This window comes from Orbicella franksi, chromosome 6, assembly GCF_964199315.1.
Source record: "Orbicella franksi chromosome 6, jaOrbFran1.1, whole genome shotgun sequence".
Taxonomy (NCBI): Eukaryota; Metazoa; Cnidaria; class Anthozoa; order Scleractinia; family Merulinidae; genus Orbicella; species Orbicella franksi.
In genome coordinates, this window is record NC_138150.1 from 11,068,849 (window position 1) to 11,094,155 (window position 25,307).

The window sequence follows — 25,307 nt, forward strand, 5'->3', positions numbered from 1 at the left end:
TTCAGAGATGGTTTTGTTACTGTGTAAGATCATACCTGGAACAACACGAGACGTTCATCTTCAGCATTCTAGCTAAATTATATTTTCCTTTTGGCCTACTCCGAGATCTATTCTTACGTTTGTTTCCTATTTGCAAATAATTGAAATCACTAGAACACTGACTCTGTTGTCTATTTTGCTTCGTCTTAATGCCGACGCTACAATGAGACTGGAGGGTTTTACGCTGCTACTCTGGGCTGAGCTTTTTCTGGTGTCTTAACTGACTAGCAAAGAAAGATGAAAAGCCCAAAATATTTCTGCCAGTTGTTTCCGTTCTTGTTATTTTATCACTGATTGTAAAAGACATCCAGGCTATGGTAAATTGACTTAATAAACCATAACAGACAAATTTTGTCAAGCAATTTATCAATGTAACTTGTAAAAGGACAAAAATAATTTCCGATAACAATCGATAATAATCGATAGTAATCGATGAATCAATCGTTGTCGATTACTATCGACAATCGATAACTCACAACGTAACCTTTTTCCTTTATCGATATTCACCGATTGCTATCGACAATCGATATCTATCGATTGCTATCGATTAACATCGATTATCGGTTTATCGATTGACTACACCTGGTATGAAATCATTTTGAATTGGATCATCACTCAACCATCCCTTCTGAGGGCCGGGGTACGAGAATTTGGAATATCATGATGCATAAATCAGTTTGAAAAAATAGCCCGGTTTTCTAAACTGCTTTATTTCAATGAATTATTCTTAATAACAGGACGTGCGATACAACAACTAGAAAGCAAAATCCTTTAAAATCGAGAGTAATCTCGGCTACAAAGCAAGACACTGAGATCAGTTAGCATCATATCCGGCTCTGGTTTCTGGTGCAGAAGTAAGAAAAATATCTTCGTCTTAATTTTCAAAACCGAAAATTTCTATTTCATTTGCAGCAAAGGTGTAATTTCCGCACAGAAAAGTGGAAGCATTCTGACCTTCTGGACAACGATACGCGTTGTTAAGGTAGGTTTGGCAGCTATTCTGCGAATTAGGGGTATTGGAAATCATCAAATCGTAGTACTTGCCAGGATTAGGGGCTCCAAATACCGGACCGCAGTTACTGTTACAGCGAACAGCAGAATTTTCTTTGTTTTGCACCAAAGGAATCTTTGTGGGTTTTAAACCAGCTGGATTGGTTAGGCTAAACAGGAAGGAGTTTGGAGCAGTTTTGGAAATTCCACTGGATCCAGCTGCTGTTGAAAGAAACATAACAAGAGTCACGTCACAAATAACCAATTCACTGAATATTCCTCCTTGTTATGACAAAAAGATTTGATTTGGAGTTCAGATTTCGATTTAACTGAGTGCATTAAGACCTGCATGTTGCATTCAAAATCAAAACTTTGACAACTTAAAAGTTAGAAAACATTTTCCCGTGAAGAATTTTCTGTCATCCATGCAGATACTGGTTGACTTCTTTCCTACCAGTTTGTTGATTGAACCCAACCCATTAAGCAATGCTATCACTAATATATCCGCGTTCAGATCAGTTTCGCAGAGTTGAGATTTTTCGTTTGTGATCATAATTCGTGGACAAATGTATTCCCCCATGAAGGTTTCTGTCCTGTTTCAAAGCTACTGTTTTTTCTTTTTTTTCAATCACTGGGGTGGGCTTACTATTAATAGGCTTCGATATTTTAAGATGGAGGCCACCGAAAATCTTACGTCTAAGTACCAGATGCATCTGTAACTACGGCAATTTAAAAAGACTTACATTGCCAAGGTTGCTCGGTGTAGCCTCCGAACACATAACCATTCGAACTCCTGACCACTCTCACTGTCGGCCCTTTGTTATCGCAACAAGAATGAAAGTTGGCAGCGGCCCAGCCATTGCGGGAAGCTCGGTACAACAGCTTGACGCTGAGGATGGTGCTCAGAGAGAGAGTGTCCCTCAGCCATCTGATTAAAATTTGGCGTTGCTCTGATGACAGGAGTGTGGAGTCTGGGAACGGTGGTGTCAGCTCGACTAGGATTCCTTCAACTCGGTAAAACTCAGCTTCAGTTAGTATTTCCTTACGAACCACTTTGTCTTCAGGTACAACAAGCTGGCCTGTGCGCCGGTTATTCAGAATATACCGGAAATGCGTGCCATCGCGATCAATAAAGTAGCATCCGTCTTCAGCAGGCTTTGTGTCAAATCTTCCCGAAAACATGGCGTGTAACATGGAACCTGGTTGAAAACAAAACATGCCGGTAAGCCAATTGATCCTGTCGTCGATGTATCTAGACTTCTTATCTGCATGTACGTACTAAAACATACATGTAATTGTTAACGCAAAAACACACGTACCTGGGTCGCTCTTCAAGGTTTCCAAACTGGTTGAAAACAGTTGGCCACCGACATTGAGTTTCAAGGTTTTTGAGAAGTGGACGTGTTCCAGTTTCTTTGCGACCTCGTCAAATGCTTCTCTTTCCTGGCGCAAGTTGTTTGTCTCACGCTTGAGAATGTCGAAGACCCCTTTGATGTGGTTTTGCACTTCGTCAAGGGCTTCATCATACTGCGATGGTACTTCTTGCTTTGATTCCTTTGAACTGCGAGACGTTGATGACATGTTCTTTTAGGTAAAGAAACTCTTTGAAACAGTTATGATATACTTGTACTGGTAACAGAAGTGAATGGACAGCGCCGACCCGAACACAAAATGCTTAGTTCAATTAGGTTCAATTTTTTGCTTGCTTGTTTGTTGTTGTTGCTCTTCTTTTTAAATGCTTGTTTTTATATAATCTCCAGCATGGTTGTAATTTTTAATGTAAATGTTTTTTTTTTAAAGTACAATTTTATGAATAGCTCTATTTTATATGTAAATGCTGATCGCCAGTTAATACCAGTGATCCAGTGATCACTGATTGGCCTTTCAGGTTAACTAAAGTCTTTTATTTTATTTATTTTATTACATGTGAGGTTCGGTTCTGATCCTTCATTGGTTGACTTTTGTTTGTCTGATGTACCTCTATTGGCTTTGCCAATCAAGCATGGCAGTACTTCGTACCTCTTGATTCTTGGAAAGCCATTTCAAATTCGTGGAAAGTCGATAATGATCACGAAAAATGCGTGATACGCCCTTTGGTTTTGGTCTTTTGATTTTCACTGAATTGCGCGATTTAAATTCCGGTGAGACCCCAAGTAGGTATATGAATTTATATGTTTTTGAACTACCTTGTTCGGTCCGTATTGGGGAAATATGGACAGAGGGGCAGGCGAGGTCCAAAAACCATCAGCGAACAAAGAACTCGACCCTCCAATATTTCCCAATACGGACCATTCAACCAAGTTGAAAAAAGTTTTTGTATTATGAAGGTGCTTTGAAAACCCTGCTGATAAATTCATGCGTCGCCGCGATCCCTTCACGGTACAACGCGCGTCGGCGCAAATTTCAACATTTGTTTACGTTTTCAGTCGCTTTCTTGAAAGTTTTGACCAAAAGTCCTCCAAATGAAATAAAAATAACATAAATAAAGCTTTCTACTTAAGAACGTCTACCTAAGAGACCGGGGCATGCAGATATGGAGAAAGGGGTTGGCCGAATCCACACATGAAGTATTTATGCTAATAGGCCAAATTACGTTTCAGGTTCATTGACGTTCTGGATATCAGCCCCATAAGGGTCCTGTTTCTTATTCAACGATTACAAGAACATTATGGTCCCAAGTGATGCATGTGGCGCTCTATAAATTGAAACATGAAAGGAGTACAACATCCCAATCGCCCTTTGCGTTAAGAAAAAAAAAAAGAAAAGCCTGTGGAGGAGGCAGCCTTATCAATAGAACAGTAATTATTTTCAGCACACTGTAGGATTTAGATACTTGAACTCGCGACAGTTTTCGAAAATTCATTTTGTCTGACGTATGCTGAATATATTCGTTTTCATTGCTCAAATATATTCATTTTCTTTCATCTCTTTCCTCCCTTTAACTTGAGAGTTGTCGGCACTACAGTAGTACTTTCATGTTACATAAAAAATTGTAGCTCTTTCCTTCGCTAATTAGGAAATCAGCCGACCTTCCAAGTCTGCCCCGGTTGCCGAGGCAGACGCTTATAAGAACAGGCTCTTTTCTGTAGTTCGTATAGTCGTCTGGACGAGGCTAGTTCTGAACAACCTGAACAGAAGTCATCTTCAGAGCCAAGTGAAAAGCGCTTGTCATCCCATGGTGTTGTAAACCTGGTCCGTTGAAGCTGATTTGTAAGTTCAGTAGCCAGCGAGCAGGCTCTTGTTTGGGGAGCGCACGCGCACGTGGCGAAGCCGTGAGAAAAGTGAGGCTCAGTTTCTTGGCGCTTCCGCGCCAGCCTCCTACCGGCCGGATTGTTTCGCTCCCGCGTATGACTCGATGGTGAGCGTGGTGGCAGGCTATAAGTTAAACCGTGATAGTATTGACTGTCCAATTCGTGTAAAGTTTGTCATCAGTCATCTGGTCAATGGTCGCGTATCGCTTTTTCATTTGTATTTTAAAATACACACCCTGGCAATTTAAGCGTGCGTTTCTGAACGTTGGCGTTCGCCGGTTTGCAACAAGAAAGAAATAACTTCTACAGCCCGCGCTTCATGTAACAAATTTTCCCTTCCGTACCCCGGAAAAATGTCGCTGTACTGAGCGACATTTCCCCTACCCCACCACGAGAAGGGTGATATTGTCAGCATCTGGTCGTCAGCGAAGATTTTGAATCTCGCGCTCGGAAATTGGCTGAGAGTCGGTTCTTTGTTCTAGAAACAATAGCGCCTTTCAAGCTGCAAACAATAAAAAATGCCCATAAACGGTGTGCCATTGTCCAAAAATTAAACACAAAGTCTGATATGTTTCTCGACGATCGATAAAAGTATAAGGGAGGAAAGCTTAAAAGATCTTAAGAACCCACTACGCTGGTACATATGCAGGCAATCTCGTTTGGTTTCGTTTAGTTTCTGAACTGACGTCGCGCGTAACGTTGGCACACGAGACACTGACAGACTACATATATTACGAGCAGAAACTGATGCAGCAGCTCTTAAAAATGCCGGTGAAACCGTGACGGATTGCCTCCTCTTGCGATGATACCTGAAAGGCCTGTTAGGAGAATAGAAGGCGTTTATCGTCGTTATTACTCAGAGCGAGAAAGAACAAACATTTAGCGAATTCAAAGTCGTCTTACCAAATTTCAAAGACACTGACCGAGCTAGCATGCTGACGGAAAATCACTCGATTATTTAAACTCAATACAAGCAGGAATCTCACTGTCGAATACCACCTGGCTTCAATGCATCCAGCTGGGACACACCGCTCGTTTCTGTGCCATAGGGGGACACTGGTGCAACGTGTCAGAACTCATCACACAGTGACAGAACATGTCGATGCAAAGGGAAAAATGAAACAGACAAAATCAATTCAAGCAGGCCTCTGACACTTCGGATGAGATAGTAAAGCATTCATTTCCATTTGAGGCCAACGCCCATGCAGGTGCATGGAAGCCTTACTGGGAAGCAAAATGCTACTGGTGGTTTGTGGTATTCACATCATCAATGACGAGGCCACATTCAGAAATTTGATGACAAGTTCACACGAAAAAAGTGCTACATCGAGTTAACAGATGGGACACGATCTAACAATGTGGCACTCAAGAGGAGAGATGTGGAGATAATCATCATGCATGCCACTGGAATGTATGCCAATGCGACACGAAAGAATGCGTCATAAGTTCCTGCATACTCTCAGAACGTATTATCAGAGCAAAGTGTGCAAGTTGCGACTGAAAGAGGTTCTACAGTGACTTTCAATCCATACGTCGCTGAGTTAGTTTACAAGGACGATACCCGATTTAACGTCGAGAAGCATTGAAGACTGAATGATCTCAGTACTTTCGACAAGAATGAATCTGACTTTGTTAACTACACTTATGACCTGAAGGCTTGGTATGAAATAGCAGTCCACTGTAGTTCAGGGACATCTTGAAACTAAAAGGTGTAATGAAAGATGTGAGAGTAAGCGATAGTAGTTCTAGTAAACCATGGTATTGTAGTGTTTGTATTGAAGGAAAGATGACCCAAAGTAGAAAGATAGGTTATTCGGAATTCCATAAATTTGAAGAACTACAGTAACGTTTCGAGAGTTTTTTTTCACTTTGTTACATGAGACCGTGATATTCCAACTTAATTATTCAGCGATTTAGCAGCTAAGTTACTGGTGCAGTTATACTTTTGAAAATAAGTATGAGAAACTGGAAGGAATCATATACTCTCACGAAGGCATTTTCTTAATCGAGTTAGTTTAGCAGGCATTAAGCACGTGTATCATCGCGAGTAGCAGCTAAAGCAGCATACACTCACTCTTCAGTTTATTTTGATAAAAAACAAACGATTTTCTTTATAACACTGTACGATTTGGGTGATCAGTGCCGTGTACATCACAATTATCGCGAGTAGCACAAACGCTTCACTTTAGGCTTCAAGCTTTGTTCTTTGAACTAAATAACCGACGATTTTGAGGTCTTCTATTTACTTGTGCCGGATGTATAATAAAACGGTCTTGTCAATCAGTGAATTGAACAAATAACATACCGTTCACCCCTTGTGAATTAATCAATTGGGAGTTTAAACTCCATGATTTCCCGATCTCCACAGACTTCTACAAGACCAAGAACTTTGGTCATCGTGTCGTCGTCTCTAAACTTATGCAGAATGTATATCAGTATTTAGTTATAATTGAAATTAAAGTTGTGAACAGGTGACTCGGCTAGACGAGCTCGATAATTTTATCCGCTGATTATTTACGCCAAAAAAAATATACTGACCAGAGACTGGTTTAAAAATTAGTGCATCGATCCGATTTCTGGGCCGGAAAAACAATATCCTTATAAAAAAAGAGTTTACTTCCTGATTTTATGGAAAATACGCCACATGTAAAAACAGTCAGTTTGTCTTTATAATTAAAAGAAAATTATACGGTGGCTTTAAGATACCAATTTTATTTTTCGTGTTAAAATCAATACTCGCTGTGCTCGTTCGAAAATAAAATTCATATCTATGCGCCGCCTTGTAATATTCTCCATATATTGCACTACGTTTAGCATCGAACTTTGTTCCAACTTGATCTGGTGTTTGTCCAGTGTTAGTACGGCGTGTACTCATGCTTGAAGCTTGACACAATGGTGATAAGTTCAAGCTCAGGAGTATTTCACAAAATCAGTGTCTTATTAAAATGTCTTATTTTTTAAACAAAACTGAAAAATAAAAGGTTTTTATAATTTGCCTACTGTCGCATTTCGGTGGAGACAAAATAATATATACATCACAAAAGAAGAAATTAACCGAGAACTTGCATAATTATTCACTGATTATTCAACGGAAATACAGTTTGCAGGCGTTATAGTCCGAAACTTATTGCTCTTTATCATAAGTCTTCAGAATCTTGTTCAAAACTGTGCATATTTGCTTCCATTTTTCCACTACTCTTTGTGGGGAAGTTTGGTAATGAAGGAAAATTCGGACCTTGTGAACATCACATCTCACGGGCTTCTATCCGAACATCATTTATGTCATATGGCGAAGCCGACAGAGGCAGTACTAATTAACTGCGTTGCCAGCAAAATTCAATTTTTGCAAGAGCTAGAAAACATTTTATATACTCACTGTATTTCACGCAGTGGCTTCACGTCCACGCGATGTATTTCCGGGCTTGCTTTTGGAAGTTGTTCGTAAATGTTCTTTTGTTTGTCTGCTTCAGTTGTGCGTCAAAAACTAGGACACTCTGGTGGAGTGGGCGTATTATTCACAGCAGGTTAAAAAGACTATTATGAATCAGCCAGCTGCACTGTTAGGTTGGTGGTCTCGGTAGGGGGGCCTTACAATTCTCCTGTAGTGTATGACTGTGTAAATTTCGTTATTGCCAGTGCTGATTCGATCGATTTCTTTGTCTCAAAACTCATCAAATCATTTTTAAATAATGCCCAACTCTGTCCTCTTTCTCTACTGTACGGCCTTTGAGTGCTATATAAGTCATGTTTAATGTGTGCCAACCATTTCAACCCTGACCAGTTGTTACGTGTGTGGATCGATGTAGGGAAGGAACTAGTAGGGTCCCGATTCCCAGAGAGAACGCAAGACTGTGGGAACAACAAGGAATTGGTAAGGTTGACTTCTCGGGGTACTTACACTTTAAAGTTCTAAAATATTCGCAGACGAACTAGTCTTAGTGAAATTACACAATATAAATTTATTTGTTATTTAAAGAACGCAATTATATTTGCTGAAACGTTGTTAGAATGCTCTCACATGTCACGGTTGAGTGATTACCAGCGCATCTAGACAATTCAACTGGAAAGGTTTGGGAGTTTGTTGACAAACGAAGCTTAGACAGTTTTCCTTACATCGATTTCGGCAAACCGTGCGAGTTTTTAATTTAATAAGCGCGCGCCATTTGATCATGAATCTATGGAGAAGGTAACCAAAATTTAGCGAGCTCAGAATATACAATCGATATTGCGAAGAAAATTTGTTAATCGGATGTCATTACAGAGATTTAAAGGAATAATTTTTTTTCAATATGTCGTGCAGCTAGCCTTTAATACCCAGGTTTATTGTCGTCATGGAAACTAAGCAGCTGCAGAGCACAAAATAAGCCGTACGGAGCCCATAATTTCTTTCTAGCTAAATCGGGAAAAGGGTGACCGAAACGAGGGCCTCTGGATCCCAGGGGGATTGGGGAACAAGGGAACATCGATCGTTACGTTCAATTGGGGAACATAGGAACATTAAAAAGTAGTGAACTAGTTTATAATTCTCGAAAAAGGCGACGATCTGTTGTTACAATTTACTTCAGTACATACATTTGTGTTACATTTTCAGTCTAATTTATTCTTCCAGTTATTTCTGAAATGTTCACGATAGAGCATGAGATACAATCTTCTCACACAGAACGCACCGACGTTAAGCCAAGGACGGACTGCATGATACTTTTAAAACGTTGGTTTGTTACAGAGAGGTGCGAGACAAAAAGAATGTTGACCTGCAAAGGCTCTAAAAGGCTGAGGTTTATTATCATTCTCGGGTAACAATACAAAACCGAATCAACTTAGTGAGCTAACGTTAAGTGGCAACTGAAGATTGCTCAAAGCGCCAAGAAATCAGTCTAGAGCTGGCATATTTTTATGTTAATTTAACTTATTAAAGGAAGGGGAAGAATGATCATCGCAGTAAATTTTCCAATTTAAGCAACTGGAAAGAAGAAGCCTTCTTCTTTCCAGTTGCTTAAATTGGAAAATTTACTGCGATGATCATTCTTCACTTTCATCTACAACCGCAGTTCAAATATGAATTATTTCATATATACTTCACATCATTTCACTCCTCACGGGAAGATATGAACTCAATTAATTGACCTCGCTCCCAGTGTCTGGCTTCATAGCTCAGTTGGTAGAGCATCGCACCGGTATCGCGGAGGTCACGGGTTCGAATCCTGTTGAAGCCCTGATTTTTTTCAGGCTTCTTCTTTCCAGTTGCTTATATTGGAAAATTTACTGCGATGATCATTCTTCACTTTCATCTACAACCGCAGTTCAAATATGAATTATGTCATATATACTTCACATCTTAACTTATTAAATTATTTTAAGATAAATTCCTACAATGATAGCATGAACGAACGGCCTTCTAAAAAGCATTATTGTATATAACTTTGTTTTTATATTCATATTCTTGAAATAAACTAACCGTTTACTGGAATACTGGTTTATGTTTTAGTTCATTGATGTCGAATACCAACAGCAACTACACATTTGACTTGATCCCCAGGGGTGTGTGTTAACAATAGATTTTATATTTTAAATTTACTATATTTATTTTATTACTCCCGTGTTTTATCATCGTGATATTGATAACAGCTTTAGGTTGTAGTAAATTCGTACATTACCGCAAGCTGTAAGCTTTAACATGTGTCACTCCCTGACGTTTTATCATAGACACTTCGCATAAATAGCGCCTAAATTTGTATAACAACACTTCATACACCCTGAGCATCGTATTTATGTTTCCAGACGTGAATGTGAGGCTTGGGATGTATAAGGATTGTTAATCAAATATCTGCGCCATTAATGTAGTGTCTATTCAACATACAAGGTGAACACCGACCTGCACCTCTTCAAATTGGTGAAATAAGACGATTTCATTAAAGATACAACACTGAAGTATAGCCGAGACGGCTACACGTGCCTTGGTGGCAACAGAAGATGAAGGGTGAGAGAATTAATCACCCATATGACCTTATTCGTAAGGCAACTCCTCTTAATTAAGCTTATTTTAAGATCACTCCCGACTTCAAAAGTCACTGGAGGGTCGAGAAATAGCCGATCATGTGGCGCACATTTTACTTTCCGCGCATTTTCACCATCAAAAGAAAAATCTACGCAGCTCACATGAAGACATTACCCCCGGGAGAACTGGATATCATATCTAAAAATAAGTTAAGAGGAATATACCATGAGAATAAAGCCTACATGGGAGTTCAACTCACTTATCCATCATACTCTTCTTTTGTAAATTATTCTTTTATCACCATGGTATTCTTTGCATTGAAGGAGTAGTATTTGTTTATTATCTTATTCTACATGTATCATATTTCATCTTACTTAATTTATGTTATGTAGCGCTACGCTATGTTTTCCTTTCGTATCGTATCTTAAATGATCCCTCCGGCTCTCTGTAACCATGCTTATCTTTACCGTCACCTTGTTGTATTGAATATTATCTCATTTGTATATCTAGCAATCTATACTTAAGTTGTCGTATCTGAGATTCAGCTTGGTGTATACTCCGCAAGGTCTAAGGTGTTTCCCTGTAATCTCTTGTGAACGTCCTGCCATGATTGCCATTCTTGATAAGATCATGAAACGTTTGGTTGAGTTCTTGGATCTTATTCCCAAGATCTTGCAGCTTATCTTGACTTATGTTATCCTTGTCAAGACTTGTTTTCGTTAGTGACAATGAAAGAAGATCAAGTCGCCCTGTAAATAACATAATGTTACAGGTCACTCCTTGGGCGGTCAGTAGTTAGTAAAAAAGGCAGTAAAAAAAAAACAAACTATAGCACTGAATTTTTGGCAGCCCTGTCTTCGTCAGAGTAAAATATGGACTAAGAGTAGTAAAAAGATTCTTTTAAAGATTTGTTTAGGTCCCTGAGGCTAGGGTTGTAACAAAGGCACGTAAGCCTTAGAGAAAGGCTGGAGTTCATTTACAGCGCTAGTAGAATGTCAAGACTCTAAGAACAACAACTGATTGTTCACTCCACGTTCCATTAGGTTGGATGAATGTCATGCCCAGTCGCCTTTCAAAAAGAAAACTTGATTTACATTTCACTTGTACGCAGTTCCTTGATCTTGAAGTGTCAGCCACCACTTTACATGTCATTACCTCTCCTCGGCAGAGGTTTGAAGATGAGTGCAAGCGCAAAGTCGAATTTCACGTTACCCTGCACTGCATGCAGGGCACTTAGCAGATTCTCCCCACCCGAAAAAAAACCCTTTGAGCCTCTGCGAAGGAGGCCGCTCTTTTTCGGTGTTTCTAAATGAGACCAAATTCAAAATAAGAGGCACAGCAATTTCTTGAGCTCAATTCTTTTAAGTTCCAAACAAATCCGTTTTTATCCACTTCCAACTAATCAGAAGCGCGTATTTACGGTAGCAGTATTATTATAGGGAAAACAAACCTCTTTTAGATCCGAGGCAGTAGAATCTACGGTACACGTCCCAGGCCCAGCCAATCATCATTAAAAACGCGGTCACTCCCAAGCATGTAAAAAACACCGGGAAATACAGCAAACCATCAGGATCAAACAAGTTGGCTCCACTGTCGTCCTTGTTTTCAAATTCACTCTGGAGAACAAAAAGGTTACTAGGTTGTGCGAGTTGTTTAATAGTTGTTCCTATATTCTGACACAAGATAGATACAACTAAAATTAAGTTTTTTTGCAGGAAAAGTTTGCTTGTTACTGGAATTGTTATTAGCTCTTATTAACCGAGCAGGAGGTCTGTATGGGAGAATCTTGACCGAGGTCGTGAGTACAGACCTCACTGCGTTCGGTCTGTACACACGACCGAGGTCAAGATTCTCCCATACAGACCGACTTAGCTCGGTTAATAAGACGTTTATTATATGGCAAAGAAGAAAACTTTAATTCGTTTAATGTAACTGGTTTGCTGACATTTTGCTTGCAAACGGAGATGAGCTTAACTTAAACCTGTCGAAATTTGCTCGTCCTCTTTACTTTTTTTTGTCATCAGGTTTTTTGGCACTTCCATAAATGATTGAGAAGAAAATAAAACAAAACGGTGAACATTTTTGTATTTTAGTTTGCTACTTTTTCAGCGCAAAATGAAACCGGTCTAGATGCCGCTCTAGATGGGAAAATCTAAACCGCGGTCAATCTCAATTTCAGCCAATCAAATTCGTGAATTCGGTAGTTCCCAGTCCTTGTAAGACACAGCCATATAATAAATCGAGGATATTACATGGATTGACCGCGGGGAACAAGTGAAATATTTGTCAACACGAGAAAAGAATTTTCGTATCTCCAAGTGGCCATATAATGTTCTATTTATTATTAATATAAACACCATTGAAATCCCAAACCATTTTACTTTAGCTGTAAAAGGCGCCATTTATTATGTAACCATAGCAACGGTGATCTTTTCACATGTGAAGATATAATGTTTTCACGCGAAAGCTCACCTGGTATTTTATTGGTTTTTATATAATAAAACAAAACATTATGGGTACACTGCGTTAAATTTCCATTGCCCATTCTTTGAGCGTCTTTGATAGAGCGAGGTCGAGATACGTTTGCATTGCGCATTTTGTGGGAAAGGTTTCTGCGTGCGGAACTTAATATATTTGGGTGGAAGACCACCATAACGGTACTAAACAGTACTTACCGACAATGATTGCTCCAAGAATACTTCAGCGTGCTCGTAAAAGTCTGATTCCTGAATGTACCTCTTTTCACGAAAGCAGTCAGCCAGTAGTTCGTTATTGTTTACGAGAACGCCATACTCCAAATTTTTCTGTTGAATTACTTCCTGAACTTTTAGGTTATTGGTTGGATAATTACTTTTGAAATGAATCCAGAAATAAGCGTCCATTAATGCTCCTGTGGAAAATGATTTATTTCATGGTGACTGATAGGTTAATAAAGTTCAGTGTTCATCAGTTATCAGTACTTGCGGTAACCACTGTTCAGTAACTGAAGATCGGTATAGTAAATGCAGGCTCGTAATAATCTTTAGAGAAAGAAACTTCAGCGAGTTAAAACAGCATTGCGTTCGCAAAGCACTTTCATTTCTATGTAATCTTATATAGGTCATTTAAAACCACCCTTCGTGACTGACAACGTCATATTGTAAAATTAAATTGAATCGTTACACGGTACGTGCATGAAAAAGAATGATATCATAATTTGTAGATACAACACATAAGCAGAAGCACTATGTTGTAGTCATCATGTCAGCAAGGAATACAAGATCTTTTTAAAAAAAAAACACACAGCACTCTGCTGTTGAGTATGAGGCAGTAACAATTATAATTGACTTTCAGAGAGCATTGAAGTCTTTTTGAAAAAGAACCAATCAGCTCTTATCACCTTGGACTTGACCACTTTGAAGACGTTCATTGATGTCACGTGCTGTTTCCACTCCTGTAAATTAAACAAAATAACACGGTTAACCGTGCATGATAAAAGGTTTAAACCGGTCCACCAATCAAAAATAATTCCAGCCATTTTACTCTTCAAGTTATCCCCGACAACTTGTCATTTGACCACAATGCAAAACACTCTCCTAAACAACATTGTCTTCTCGATTGCGGCAAATGCGATCAAGGAGTGACACTTTTAGTCACTCCGCGAGATTTCTCGATGATTGATTCAAAATTTTAACTTAACTACTCCAATAATCTACCAGTTATAAACTACCAAAAAGACCCATAATTAAATTGGGTTAGTGTATAACACGAAAGGTACTCACTTGTAAGTTTGACCTGCTGTTGGAATCCTGTTATGCTTTCAATGGAATCAACGAGAGCCACTACCTGGTGAGTGAGACAGCATTAATTTCGTTTTGAGGCCCTAGTAGGGGTTTTTGGGATACGGCATTTAAGAATGATAATTTATTAACTTCTAGAGCGCTATAATTAGAACAAAGAGTCCTATGAAAATACGCGCGCTGACTGGTTAAAAATCGTGTTTCTACAACTCCATATAAACACAGAACTAGCACGAGCTGTCGACGTAATGATGGCGCGAGCAAAGAGAATTTACATTTTGATAATCAAAGTTAACAAGTTGTTTTCCTTTTTTTCGTCGCGGTGTTTTCTAAAAGAAATAGAAAACATGTTCTCTGTGTTTCTATCGAGTTATAGAAACACTCGTGACAGTTTGGAAGAACTCGAAAAAGCTTGTTCCCACAGCATTTCTCGCTCTCCCAAACTTCCTCTCGTTTTTCTATTTAACAAATAGATTCCATGTTGCTGTGCGACTGTTCAGTATTGGTATCACTCAACTAGTGGACTAATGCAAATCCTGCATCTTAATTGGCTACGCTAGTAGAGGATTATTAGTAATAGTCCTCGAGTAGCGAAATTGGCGCAATCGAGCGTGACGCTTTCTTTCGTTTTATTCCCAAACAAATATTTCTTCAACTTGCATTTGCTAACTTTATTATTGCCTTTTCTGTCCGACTAGTTGGGTGATACTAAAACAATTAGACCCTTCGCCCTCAAGGGCCACGGGTCAATAGCCCATTCGGCTTCGCCTCATGGGCTATTGACCCGTAGCCCGCAAGGGCTATGGGTCTAATTGTTAAATAGATCACAGATGACGTTGTAAGAACAAATAAGTGGCACGCGAGGCAATAGCCGAGTGTGTCGCTGATGTTCTTACCACATTTTGACGTCCTCTGTGATCTATTACTGAACAGACGCACGGCAACATGGAATCTATTTGTTTTATAGAATAAAAAAAAACAACAGAAAAAGCTATTTTATTTTAAAACCTTTTAACATAACTCGAAAGCCGACCTTTGACTACTTTGACGTAATCTATTAATCTATTGTTCTGCGTGGCAAAGAATTGTGATACGAGTTTTGGATGAGAGAAGCGTTAGTGACGGTGCAAATTTGTGTCCTCTGTGGTTGTTGATTCTCAAATCAGTTTGACCTAGTGTAGGAGACGCTATATAACTGGGATACAGTTGGTCGTGAGCTGTAGTAAGCTCTACTTTTCTCGCTACTGTGCCCTGAAACGGACTGGAGCAGTCGCGTCAGAAAACAAGGTTAAACTTAAGCTTATGTGTTTATTTAAACTGATGATGTTTTGATGTTTAATTCCTAGAATCAAGCTGTGTCAACAATCATTTTGAGACTGAGAAAAGTTGAAGTTTTTAAATAAGTTAAGGACATGAACATTTTGCTTATTAGTTTTGTTAAATTCGAGAAAAAGCAATGGTTTCTTACCTTAAAGTAATTTCAAGACCAATTTTGCGTTTCGTTTAGTCTCGCCCGACTGCCGACTGAGACTGCTCGAGTATTTTTTCTGAGTCATTTTCTAGAAAAGAAACGCCTTTTTCTTTCTTCTTGCAGACTCTCTTACCTGTTCAATGCCTCGGTAAGACTTTTTTTTATACCTTATCTCTCCCCAGTCACGTAAAATAGTATCCAAATTCTCACAACTTTCCGCCATTTTAAACACAGAGTGAAAAACTTTGAAATGATGACGTCAATCGTGCGTCTGTCCTAGATCATTAATGGATCATTGGCGAGAACCAATCACAATGCGAGAATAACTTGGGTTATTATATAAAACTCGATAGAAACATGGTACATGTTTTCTATTTCTCAATTAGGCATTTACTGATCAACAGCGCTTTACAACTTAAAATACTACAATAAAATTCAAATTTGTAAAAACAAACATTATGTTGAAAAACTGAAAACGTAATGTCCTTTTTAGTGCGAGGCATTTCCTGTTATTCAACAGTCTGCGGGTTCAGGTTTCCTGACCAGTCAGGAGAATGCACGTGTCCTAGGTGTAACTAAAAGTTATGTTATCCCTAACTTGCGGCCCTTCCTGCGATCATCGTCATCCTATGAACAGCTAATTGCGAAAAATGTCTCGCAATAAAAACTAATTACATGTATATTAGTAGAATAGAATATTTGTAGTAATGATGATAAACTTAATTAGTAATACTAATAAGAGTGAATATCAAACAAGATACGCTTTAAAAGCTATACGAAATAAATAAGTTTTCAGCTTACATTCAAAAGTAGCTAATGACTGAATATCATGTAATTTAGCCGGCAAACTATTCCATAAATATGGAGCAGCAGCAGAGAAAGATCTATCACCTAAAGGCAAAATATTAACGGGATATGTATTGTGGGGAAAAAATAATGGGGTATGGGATATTGAAATCAATTAAAACGGAACGCGGGATCATGTTTAGGCCATAAATTAACGGGATATGGGATACTCAGACTCCCCCCCGCCTTCCCTAATGGGACCTTAGTTTTGCTCATTTCAGGTCAGGAGTATTTCTTATCCATCGCCTGCGCGTCATCCGTTCTGCCGAGTAAAGTGACAGCAATATAGCGTCAAATCATATTGTAGATCTACCAACCTTTGTTCCGGGTAACTTGACTTTAGTTTCCAAAGAAAGAGTTGTCAGGGAAGAAGTCAAGGCTGCCGTAAAAATGGAAATTATAACCATTCCCACCAAAATCCACATCACTGCAAACAGGCGCCCTCCAATTGACCTTGGATAACGATCTCCGTAACTACACAAATAACAATAAGAAGATTTCTCATTAGTTTACATGAAGCGGACAGACGGTCGGCGCCCATCGTACGTACGGTGACGTGACAGCCAAACGTTTGCGGATCGATAGGTTACATTTTCTTCACCGCACTGTGCTCCGCTAAAAAGGTACTGAACCATCAATGAGATAAGTCTAGAATCATAGATATGATAATTGATTGATATATAAACAACCTCGTCAAGATGTAGGTCTGCACGGATTTTCATATCAGTGTGCCCGCTGGGGGTGGGGTGCCTCCCATATGAAAAGGTCAGTGATGTTCGTCCGTCTCGCTTAGAAGTGTAACTCACAGATTTTGGTCTCACGTATGGTGTTAAGTAGGTAACATCACTACTTTTAGCCATCAAAATATGATTTAGGGCGGCACCCGAAAAAAATAAAAAACGCTTTCATTAAGTGTTATAGGTGTTAGATCTTTTGGGGTACTATAAAACCCGAGCCACGCGCAGATTGTTTTCTTTAGGCGTTTAAATCAAATTTCTCCGACGAACCTTCTTGACATTTACATATGGGTGTCTCTCTCTGGGCCTGTGTTATTCGGAGAAATCTTTCACCTAACTTTTTTGAACTTTATACGAGGAAGCCATGGTTATGTCTCTCGGAAGGGCACCAACACCGTGGCCGTAACTACAGAGACATCTGCTACTGACCGAACCAACAATCAGGATCTCAAAATAATTGAGGAGAATATGATACTTTTGTAATTACATCTGCCAATGGTTAGACGTTCAAATCTTCTCGGATAAGGACTATAAACCGTAGGCCCCGTATCCTGCATCGTCAGTGTTACACGGTTAGCAGGGAACGTTAAAGAACCAACACACTTGTCGCAAAGAGAAGGGCACGTAGTTCCTGCTGTTGTGGTCTGGCCTTGTCTCACGAGTCGGCGCTTCACATAGGGTTAACCTCATTGCGCCTTTCCCCCTTGGACAAAATTACCCAAGAAAAATTGCTATGACTCTCTCGAAATCATTAATAATTCATCAAGTTAAAACAAAGAAAATCACGACCGTGAAGGAGGTTTGGATACCTAGTCTTAATCAGCATAGATTTTTACGATTTTACTTCTCCGTTTACTCCTTAGTTTTTGTTTCGATTGAGAAGATATATCAAACACTCGAGATATAGTTTCATCGGCTATCCAAACACCTCGAATTTCGTCAAAAATACTCCGCTGCGCCTCGTATTTTCAAGTCTCCTCTCCGTGTTTGGATATCCCGATGAAACACTGCCTCTCATGTTTGATGTATTACATGACTAACCAGTTCTCTACTGTCAAATGACAACTGACAACTGACAAGTGGTCCAAAGTTGAATCTTATTGTTTTATTCACCTTGCTATTCAGACATTTTCAGACTGTTTTCATTCTGTCGCCACATTATGTAAACATAAAGCAAATTAAATCTTCGTTGTACTTACCCTACTGTTGTCATGGATATAAAGGCCCACCAGAAACCTTCCCAGATGCCTTTTGTAAACATGGACGGAAAGTTGTCTGGATTTTTTCTGGTTTCCTATAGCAACATGTTCACATCACACTGGCTAGTTTACACAGTTAAAATTGTTAAGAGATATCGTAATTAGTTGACATTAGAGTTCAGCATGAAATAAAATTAGGAAATGGAGGGAGTACAGTTTTGTCACAAAATCCCTTCCATTAGGCTCACGACAATTTTCATCGGTGGTATAAGCAGTAATGACCATTTTTCATTCAGGTACATGTAATAAGGTGGTGCAAATCATCATCTGAGAATTTATAGGGTAATCAAACACAATTACATTAGTTTTTCTTGCAAAAGTCAGCATGATATGGTTTTCACGTTCAAACTGGATCAGATTGTTAAAGTAACGTCCAGGGAGAACGATCGTTCTGAAAACGCCTTTCCGTCTGCTAGTCGACTGTTTTAAGTTCGGCTGTTCATATTGAATGCAAGGTCAAATAACAGCCTTTATTCAAGAAATAGAAAAAGTGTACCGTGTTTCTATCGAGTTATAGAAACACGAGTGGGAGTTTGGGAGAACGAGAAATGCTTTGGGAACACGAGCCGTAGGCGAGTGTTTCCACAGCTTTTTCGAGTTCTCCCAAACTATCACGCGTGTATCTATAACTCGATAGAAACACAGAGAACATGTTTTCTATTTCTTTTAGAAAACACCGCGACGAAAAAAAGGGAAACAACTTTTTACTTTGATCATCAAAATGTAAATTCTCTTTGCTCGCGCCATCATTACGTCAACAGCTCGTGCTAGTTCTGTGTTTCTATGGAGTTATAGAAACACGATTTTTAACCAATCAGCGCACGTATTTTCTTAGGGCTGTTTTCTAAAGGATGACATATGCATGCATCTTGGGACATAAACAAAAACAAATTAAAACAATCCTCCGTAGGAAGAAAGACGGTGGCTGTACATATTCCCACAATACCATGTGAGACTTACACAGCCCACAAAGTACAAGGAATATCGTATTTTTACAATATTTGTCCCTGTGCTGACGACATTGTGTATGCTACAGGCTTGAAGATGTTAAAACTCTTCTGTACTTTTTATGAGTGCTGTTAAGGTTTTCGTGCGCTGGAATTATGGGTAAATGAACCAGTCGCCATTCTTTTTCCTACGTAGGAATACACCAATTTCAATATATTAAAATTAACAATAGACCTCAGAGTTTGTGGGGTTTATTCCCCAGAGCCTCGTGCTGAGGACTATCATTTTAAGCTGAATTTTAATATATTGAAATTGGTCTATTATAATTAAGCGTACTATTCAACATACCAGTGACCAGGCTATAATTCCGGCAAGCAACGAAAAAATAAGTATAAGAACCAGAACAGGCCAAGTTGCAAGCAGAGACTTGACGACTCGCCACGACTGCTCACTCTTGGTGCTTTTAACAACCACGAAGGCTATTCCAGTCTGGGGCAACATGGGAACGAAATGTCTCTGACCAGACATGTTGAAATCAGCCTCAAGATTGATAATAACTGGAAGATGGAAGTCTGATTCTACCGCTGAGCCATTGTACACCAGATTACTACTGAGTCGGCAACAATCAGTCAACATTATACGAAGGAAAGCTATCAATAACAGACATAACAAAGAATTACAAAAGCAGTCAAGAGTATAATTAGACGATCTACTATTTTAGTACATATGGATTGATATTCTTTGAGTGGAAGCTTCAACTCATTACTGGTATGGTTTGTTTAGTCGCAAATTATGTCAATGATTACTATATAACACATAATTAAGTGAATAGTGCTTTTTACGGGTTCTGATTGGTTGACTCAGAAGTGATTAGCAAAGCACTATGGGGACCACGGTAAAGCTCCACTTTTCACTTCCACTACGATGAATAATTGCTAATTTATGAATGTTGTAAATGATTAATCAATGCAATCGATTAATGAATAATCGATGCAATCAATGACTTATCGATGACTGAAAAATTTTGTGAGCCTATTGATTATTCATCGATTACTCATTGATCATCGGCAATAATCAAAGACTAAACGACTGATTACGCATCGATTAGTCATTGATTTCACTGATTTCACTCAGTGCCATCGATTACTCACGTCTGGTATATTTTAGTTTCATGTACTTTAGGTCCAACCATTAAGGTGGCTCAAAACAGTTTCCAGCAATGACTTAGATTTTGATGGGTCGTTATAACTACTCTTCATCACTTGATGCTACAATCATGGTATTAAAAAACTGCCCAATCAATGGTGAGCACCTTATTATCATTTCGCGACACAAAAGGTTGCAATAGCAACAGTATGACCTGCCAAAAACACCCTTAATCACAGTTTTACGGGCTTATAATTCAAAAGCACGGTGAAATTTTTTTACATTATCAAATTTTAATGAGCATGGTAAGACGCAACTCTTGGCAAGTTTTTAAAAAGATCCTGTACATAGGGTTCAGAGCCACCTTAAATTTTCAAAACACTAATTCGCTTTCAAGTAGAAATCACGAATTTCGTCCAGTACAACTTATTGGCATAAAAGGATTTTGGGCAAAATTGCGCTGACGGTCATTAGCCATATCATAAACAGATTTGACCAAATTTCTTCCCTTTTTGTGACTGAAAGGTTTAGCCAAAGCAAACTGCAGTAGCCCAAGGTTTATCAGTGATACAGCACCAAATATAATAATCCTTGCCTCCAGTACTCGGATTTACCTTCACAATTGTCGTTATATTGAAACTGTGTGTCTGTTTCGATGCCACTATTTGAGGAGTCTAACCTGAACTGCTGGTCACAAAGTACGTTTTATTTGGTCACAGAACTCTGATCAGTTTATCTCGTCAGACTAAAAAGCACGTAGTTGATGGTTGCCTTATCTAAGCGTATCTGGACAGATGGTAGCGAAGCTTCAGGACTGTTAGAATATTTCAGTGAATTAAATTTACCCCAGATTATTGAAATCATAAAATCATCTGTTGATAATTGGTCAGTATATTCATCTAAAAAAAACCTATCTACACCTCTCATGACAACCCTACGACCACGCTTCTCAGTGGCATTAAAATCCGAGCGCTTGTTAGTTCATGAACATGAATAAGTCCGTACAAAACCGAGTTTTTACAATTCCAAATCGAGCAGTGCCTCACTGGCTTTTGCAAAAACAAACGAGAAGCAATTTTAAATAACATAGACATCGAGAGTTACACGAAACAAGCCATTTGACAAAGCATTCGCAAACAAGTAAGAAAAAACAAAAAGCTTAGAGGAGCTCAGTCACGGTATTTTAGTTATTTTGGCCACATACAAAATTACCTTTAAATCGGGTAGGAAACCAGAAAATAACAGCTTAATAAAATAAAAAAACACCAAAGAGATAATGATAAACCATAAAGGAACAAGGATGGCTAAGGAAGGAGAAGATTAACACGGATCACAAACGACGAATTTGAAAAATTAAGGCTAAACTTTTCATCAGGTATGCGCAAACCGTGACTGCACTCCTTTAAGACAGATAAAAAAGGTAGCAGTTATAGGAAAGACATGAAAAATCCCAGATACATTACTCGGAAAAAGTCCATCAAAGTCGCTGGTGAGGTTTTCCACGTAAGGAGGTCGAGCAAGAATCTTGTTCCAATGAACTGTAAGCGAGTGAGGACAATCAATAAATCCCATGCCCTGTTCGCGATCGGTTGTCTCTGACGTACTTTCTAAGATTCCAAATAAGGCAAGCAGGATCAAACTGTAGAGACTGCGAGCTTGTCGCAAACACCAAGCCATGCTGAGCTGCCCGGTGGGAACCGTCTGGAGCTAAGAAATTATATTCTGAAATTAAAAGAGATTACAATCACAAAATCTGAAAGTATAAACGCATCCGCTCGAGAGGATGTCTGACTGTAATAAAACATTGCAGTCGATTCTTTTATGGAAAGCAAACACACCTTTGTTTGCCCGTCACCGATATTTTCAGTAATGAAACTGGTTTTTATGATTTCACGTTTCCAATAAGTGTTTGTTCATTTTTCTTCATGACACTTTAACCTTGACTATTTCATACGTCGCAAAACCCTCTCATCAATATTTGTTCTAGTTTTTATGAGAATTTAATTAAAGCAAATCCAGTAAATTTAACCGACGGCTATGGGTGCAATCAACAAAAGAAAAAGCATTGGCCCAGTATCGTCCAACATGGAGTATTATCATCGTTGTACCAACAAAAGTTTGCGGTTTGTGTTGATACCTGGCGGTAGTTTAGCACATGAGCATCAGAATCGAAACACTGACGACTGTTAATTGTGTGGATAGTAATTAGGAAACGTTCGTTGTTGCTGATTGTCATTTCCGACTTGACTTTTGTCTCTTTGTCAAAACTTTTCTTCGTGCGACCTCAAGCACATGATGGGAAATGGGTTTCACCTGAACATTAATTTTTATGCAAAACAAACTCATTTTCATTTGAAAGGTTTTGCAAGAAGACTCGTTCTGAAAAATTGGCAAAGTTTAACTCGGAAGTGGCCTATCTTGAAACAAATGAAACAAAAGCACAAATTTAGAAGAAGGTAATCGTAGATCTGGGAGGTTTTGTTTCTTGCTAAATTTCACCAAAATATAGTCATTACATTAAAAGTTTTGTCGAAGGCGGAAAAATCTAGCCTATATCTTGATTTGGTTATATCAAACTACAACTTGCTTTCCAAAGGTTGGTACTACAAAAAGCAAGCCGGATAATTGAATTGTCCAATATAACAAATTATGCTTAGCATTATCACATTCTGAATTTTGGCAGCGCGTCTTACAGATTAAAAGGAACCGAGAAACTTAGCCCAGTCTACATGAAGGTATTTGAGGAATACTTCAATATATTTAGAACTCTACGCACCCCTCTAGGCCGATAAAAGTGACATGTTAATATTAAAAATGTGACCCACTTTACTCATAATAATTTTATGAAGATTCTGTGCCATTCCATTACAATATCCAGAACTGAAAATCTTAACGCGACTTAATTTCAAAATTTAACTTCATTTTTATCCAACCCCAAGTGAGATAACACACTCAAAAACACTGCCGAACTGTGAACAAAACTTCGCCATTTGCAAGGCCAAAAAACCTGCATCCAGATGAACGTGGACTGAACATTTACGGTGCGTGATGCAAGTTGAAGTTTTACCCTTAGTTTTAAATTTGTGCCTCGTTTGAATTGTTTTCGAGCATGTCACTGGGCATAAAGAATGATGGATTTCATTTCTCCCACTCTTCAGTGGTGAAACCTCCGGCAAATTTTTAGCGAGATCACACAGGAGTAGCATGATGTGGCTGTGTTCATAACGTTCACATACACAATGTTAAACGATTTTCTTCAAGCGAAGCTCGACAGTGAAACATAAGAATTTTCGTCTTCTCCTAAACGAGGGCGGTGATCATGACCTACACCTTTTAATGCATAAATTTAAGAGACATACGGTTGACTACAATATTCTCCGCGATTTAAAAAAAAAAGTTTAAAAGTATGCTTTGATGTATATTTATTTAAGGCTGTAAGGAACACGTCTTAATGAAATAATGATTACGTGTTCATGCAGCGAATTATTTTATTTGCCTCCGTGCTCTAATTAATCTTTATTCCTTTTCAACTAAATTAGCTTACCACGTAAGAGGCAAGTCTTTTTTGTTGGATGGTTTCAATATCTCAATACAAGAAATGACTTTGTTCAAAATTTATAGTCCCCTTTCTAACTACCAGAGTTCTTAGGTATGTGCGTGTCCACGAGGGGCAGCGCAAAATCGCTTCTAAATGACATGTATCTAGTGGTTCCATTGTATTTTACACTTGGAAGCGTAAGTTGAGGGAACTTGTGAGTTGAATCTTCTGCTGCAGTATTTATATCGATATCTTGAGAATGCCACAAAATAAAACTCCGATAATATTTGAAAGAAGTGTCTTAAGTGCTTCTTTTAGCCGAATTTTTACTCGTAATGGATATGAAAATGCTTGGCTAGTTATTTCTTAGAAAAAAAAAAATTAAAAACGATCTCTGGCTGAAACGATTACAAGCTTTCGACTGCCTGAACCACAGTCTTCGAAGGGTAAAATGAGAATGACAAGGAGCGAAGAAGACGAAAAAGGTTGAATAAAAATGCGTAAAATTGCGAAATAATAAAAATGCAAATAGTTATAAATATATTTGTTGAAAAGAATGTTAGATTGTCCAGATAGTGCACATGAATTGTTGTTCGCTTTAGGAGTCAGTTTGGTATGCCACGCTTTCAGTGTCTTTCTTATTCTAAAACCACCTTTGTCAATGATAGAAGCATTGTTAAGGTCATCAGCGTGATCGAGTGACCAGACATGATTAGTTATTTCTTGCTGATTTCGAGTTAGGTCAAGGCAGGAAAACAGCATTTTAATGGCCACAAATTGTAAAGTCCCATATAAACAGTACGCCACCATAGATAAAATATTGAAGTCCCCAAACATTTTATGGCTTTTTTGAGATCTTTAGAGATTACTTTCACTATCCATATTAGAATAATGCGTAGTTGTTGTTGCTCACTGCAGATATTTGCCATCAATCAAGCTATTCATAGCACCGCGAAATATGCACCTTACTTAAGATGAAGCCACGGAGAAAAATCAAATTGCCTAGTTCAAATGAATATCTGTGCTTCGAGACTGATAATTGTAGAACATGATCCAGTGGATTTCATTTTCACATGGCCTTTGAGTTTCTTGTTGTAGAAATACTACACTAAATACAACTAATTTGATATGTATAAAGTGGTGTCAAATTAAATGGACATTTTTGCAGGGGGTCCCCTAACTTGAAGGAAATAAAATATTTTGATCTGCTTGATTACCATAATCATTCACTTAACAAACCCAACATTTGAGCCAAGTTTGAGCGAAATCGGTGATTTGAGCTGTATCACTTACTGCCTGGCTCTGTCT

At 38.6% G+C, this 25,307-nt stretch overlaps 2 protein-coding genes across 4 annotated transcripts in view; both read right to left on the reverse strand.

Moving 5' to 3' along the window:
* Positions 1–668: 668 nt before the first annotated feature.
* On the reverse strand, positions 669–2,945 carry LOC145489827 (uncharacterized). Its single transcript, XM_081468882.1, has 3 exons — positions 2,349–2,945; positions 1,773–2,228; positions 669–1,251 (listed from the first exon to the last, which is right to left on the reverse strand). Exons 1-3 carry the CDS (start codon positions 2,608–2,610, stop codon positions 914–916), a joined length of 1,056 nt encoding a protein of 351 aa, XP_081325008.1. The 5' UTR covers positions 2,611–2,945; the 3' UTR covers positions 669–913.
* A 6,849-nt stretch (positions 2,946–9,794) lies between these two features.
* Positions 9,795–25,307, reverse strand: part of LOC145489396 (uncharacterized) — a 32,125-nt gene continuing 16,612 nt past the window's right edge. For all 3 annotated transcript variants that reach the window (XM_081468362.1, XM_081468363.1, XM_081468364.1), the window contains 9 exons: positions 21,925–22,183; positions 19,664–19,965; positions 18,308–18,402; positions 16,689–16,845; positions 14,037–14,100; positions 13,655–13,708; positions 12,951–13,165; positions 11,726–11,891; positions 9,795–11,024 (listed from right to left, as the gene is read on the reverse strand). In XM_081468362.1, the coding sequence (XP_081324488.1) occupies positions 10,843–11,024; positions 11,726–11,891; positions 12,951–13,165; positions 13,655–13,708; positions 14,037–14,100; positions 16,689–16,845; positions 18,308–18,402; positions 19,664–19,965; positions 21,925–22,138 (1,449 nt within the window). In that variant the 5' untranslated portion in view covers positions 22,139–22,183 and the 3' untranslated portion in view covers positions 9,795–10,842. The remainder of the gene's footprint in view (positions 11,025–11,725; positions 11,892–12,950; positions 13,166–13,654; positions 13,709–14,036; positions 14,101–16,688; positions 16,846–18,307; positions 18,403–19,663; positions 19,966–21,924; positions 22,184–25,307) is intronic.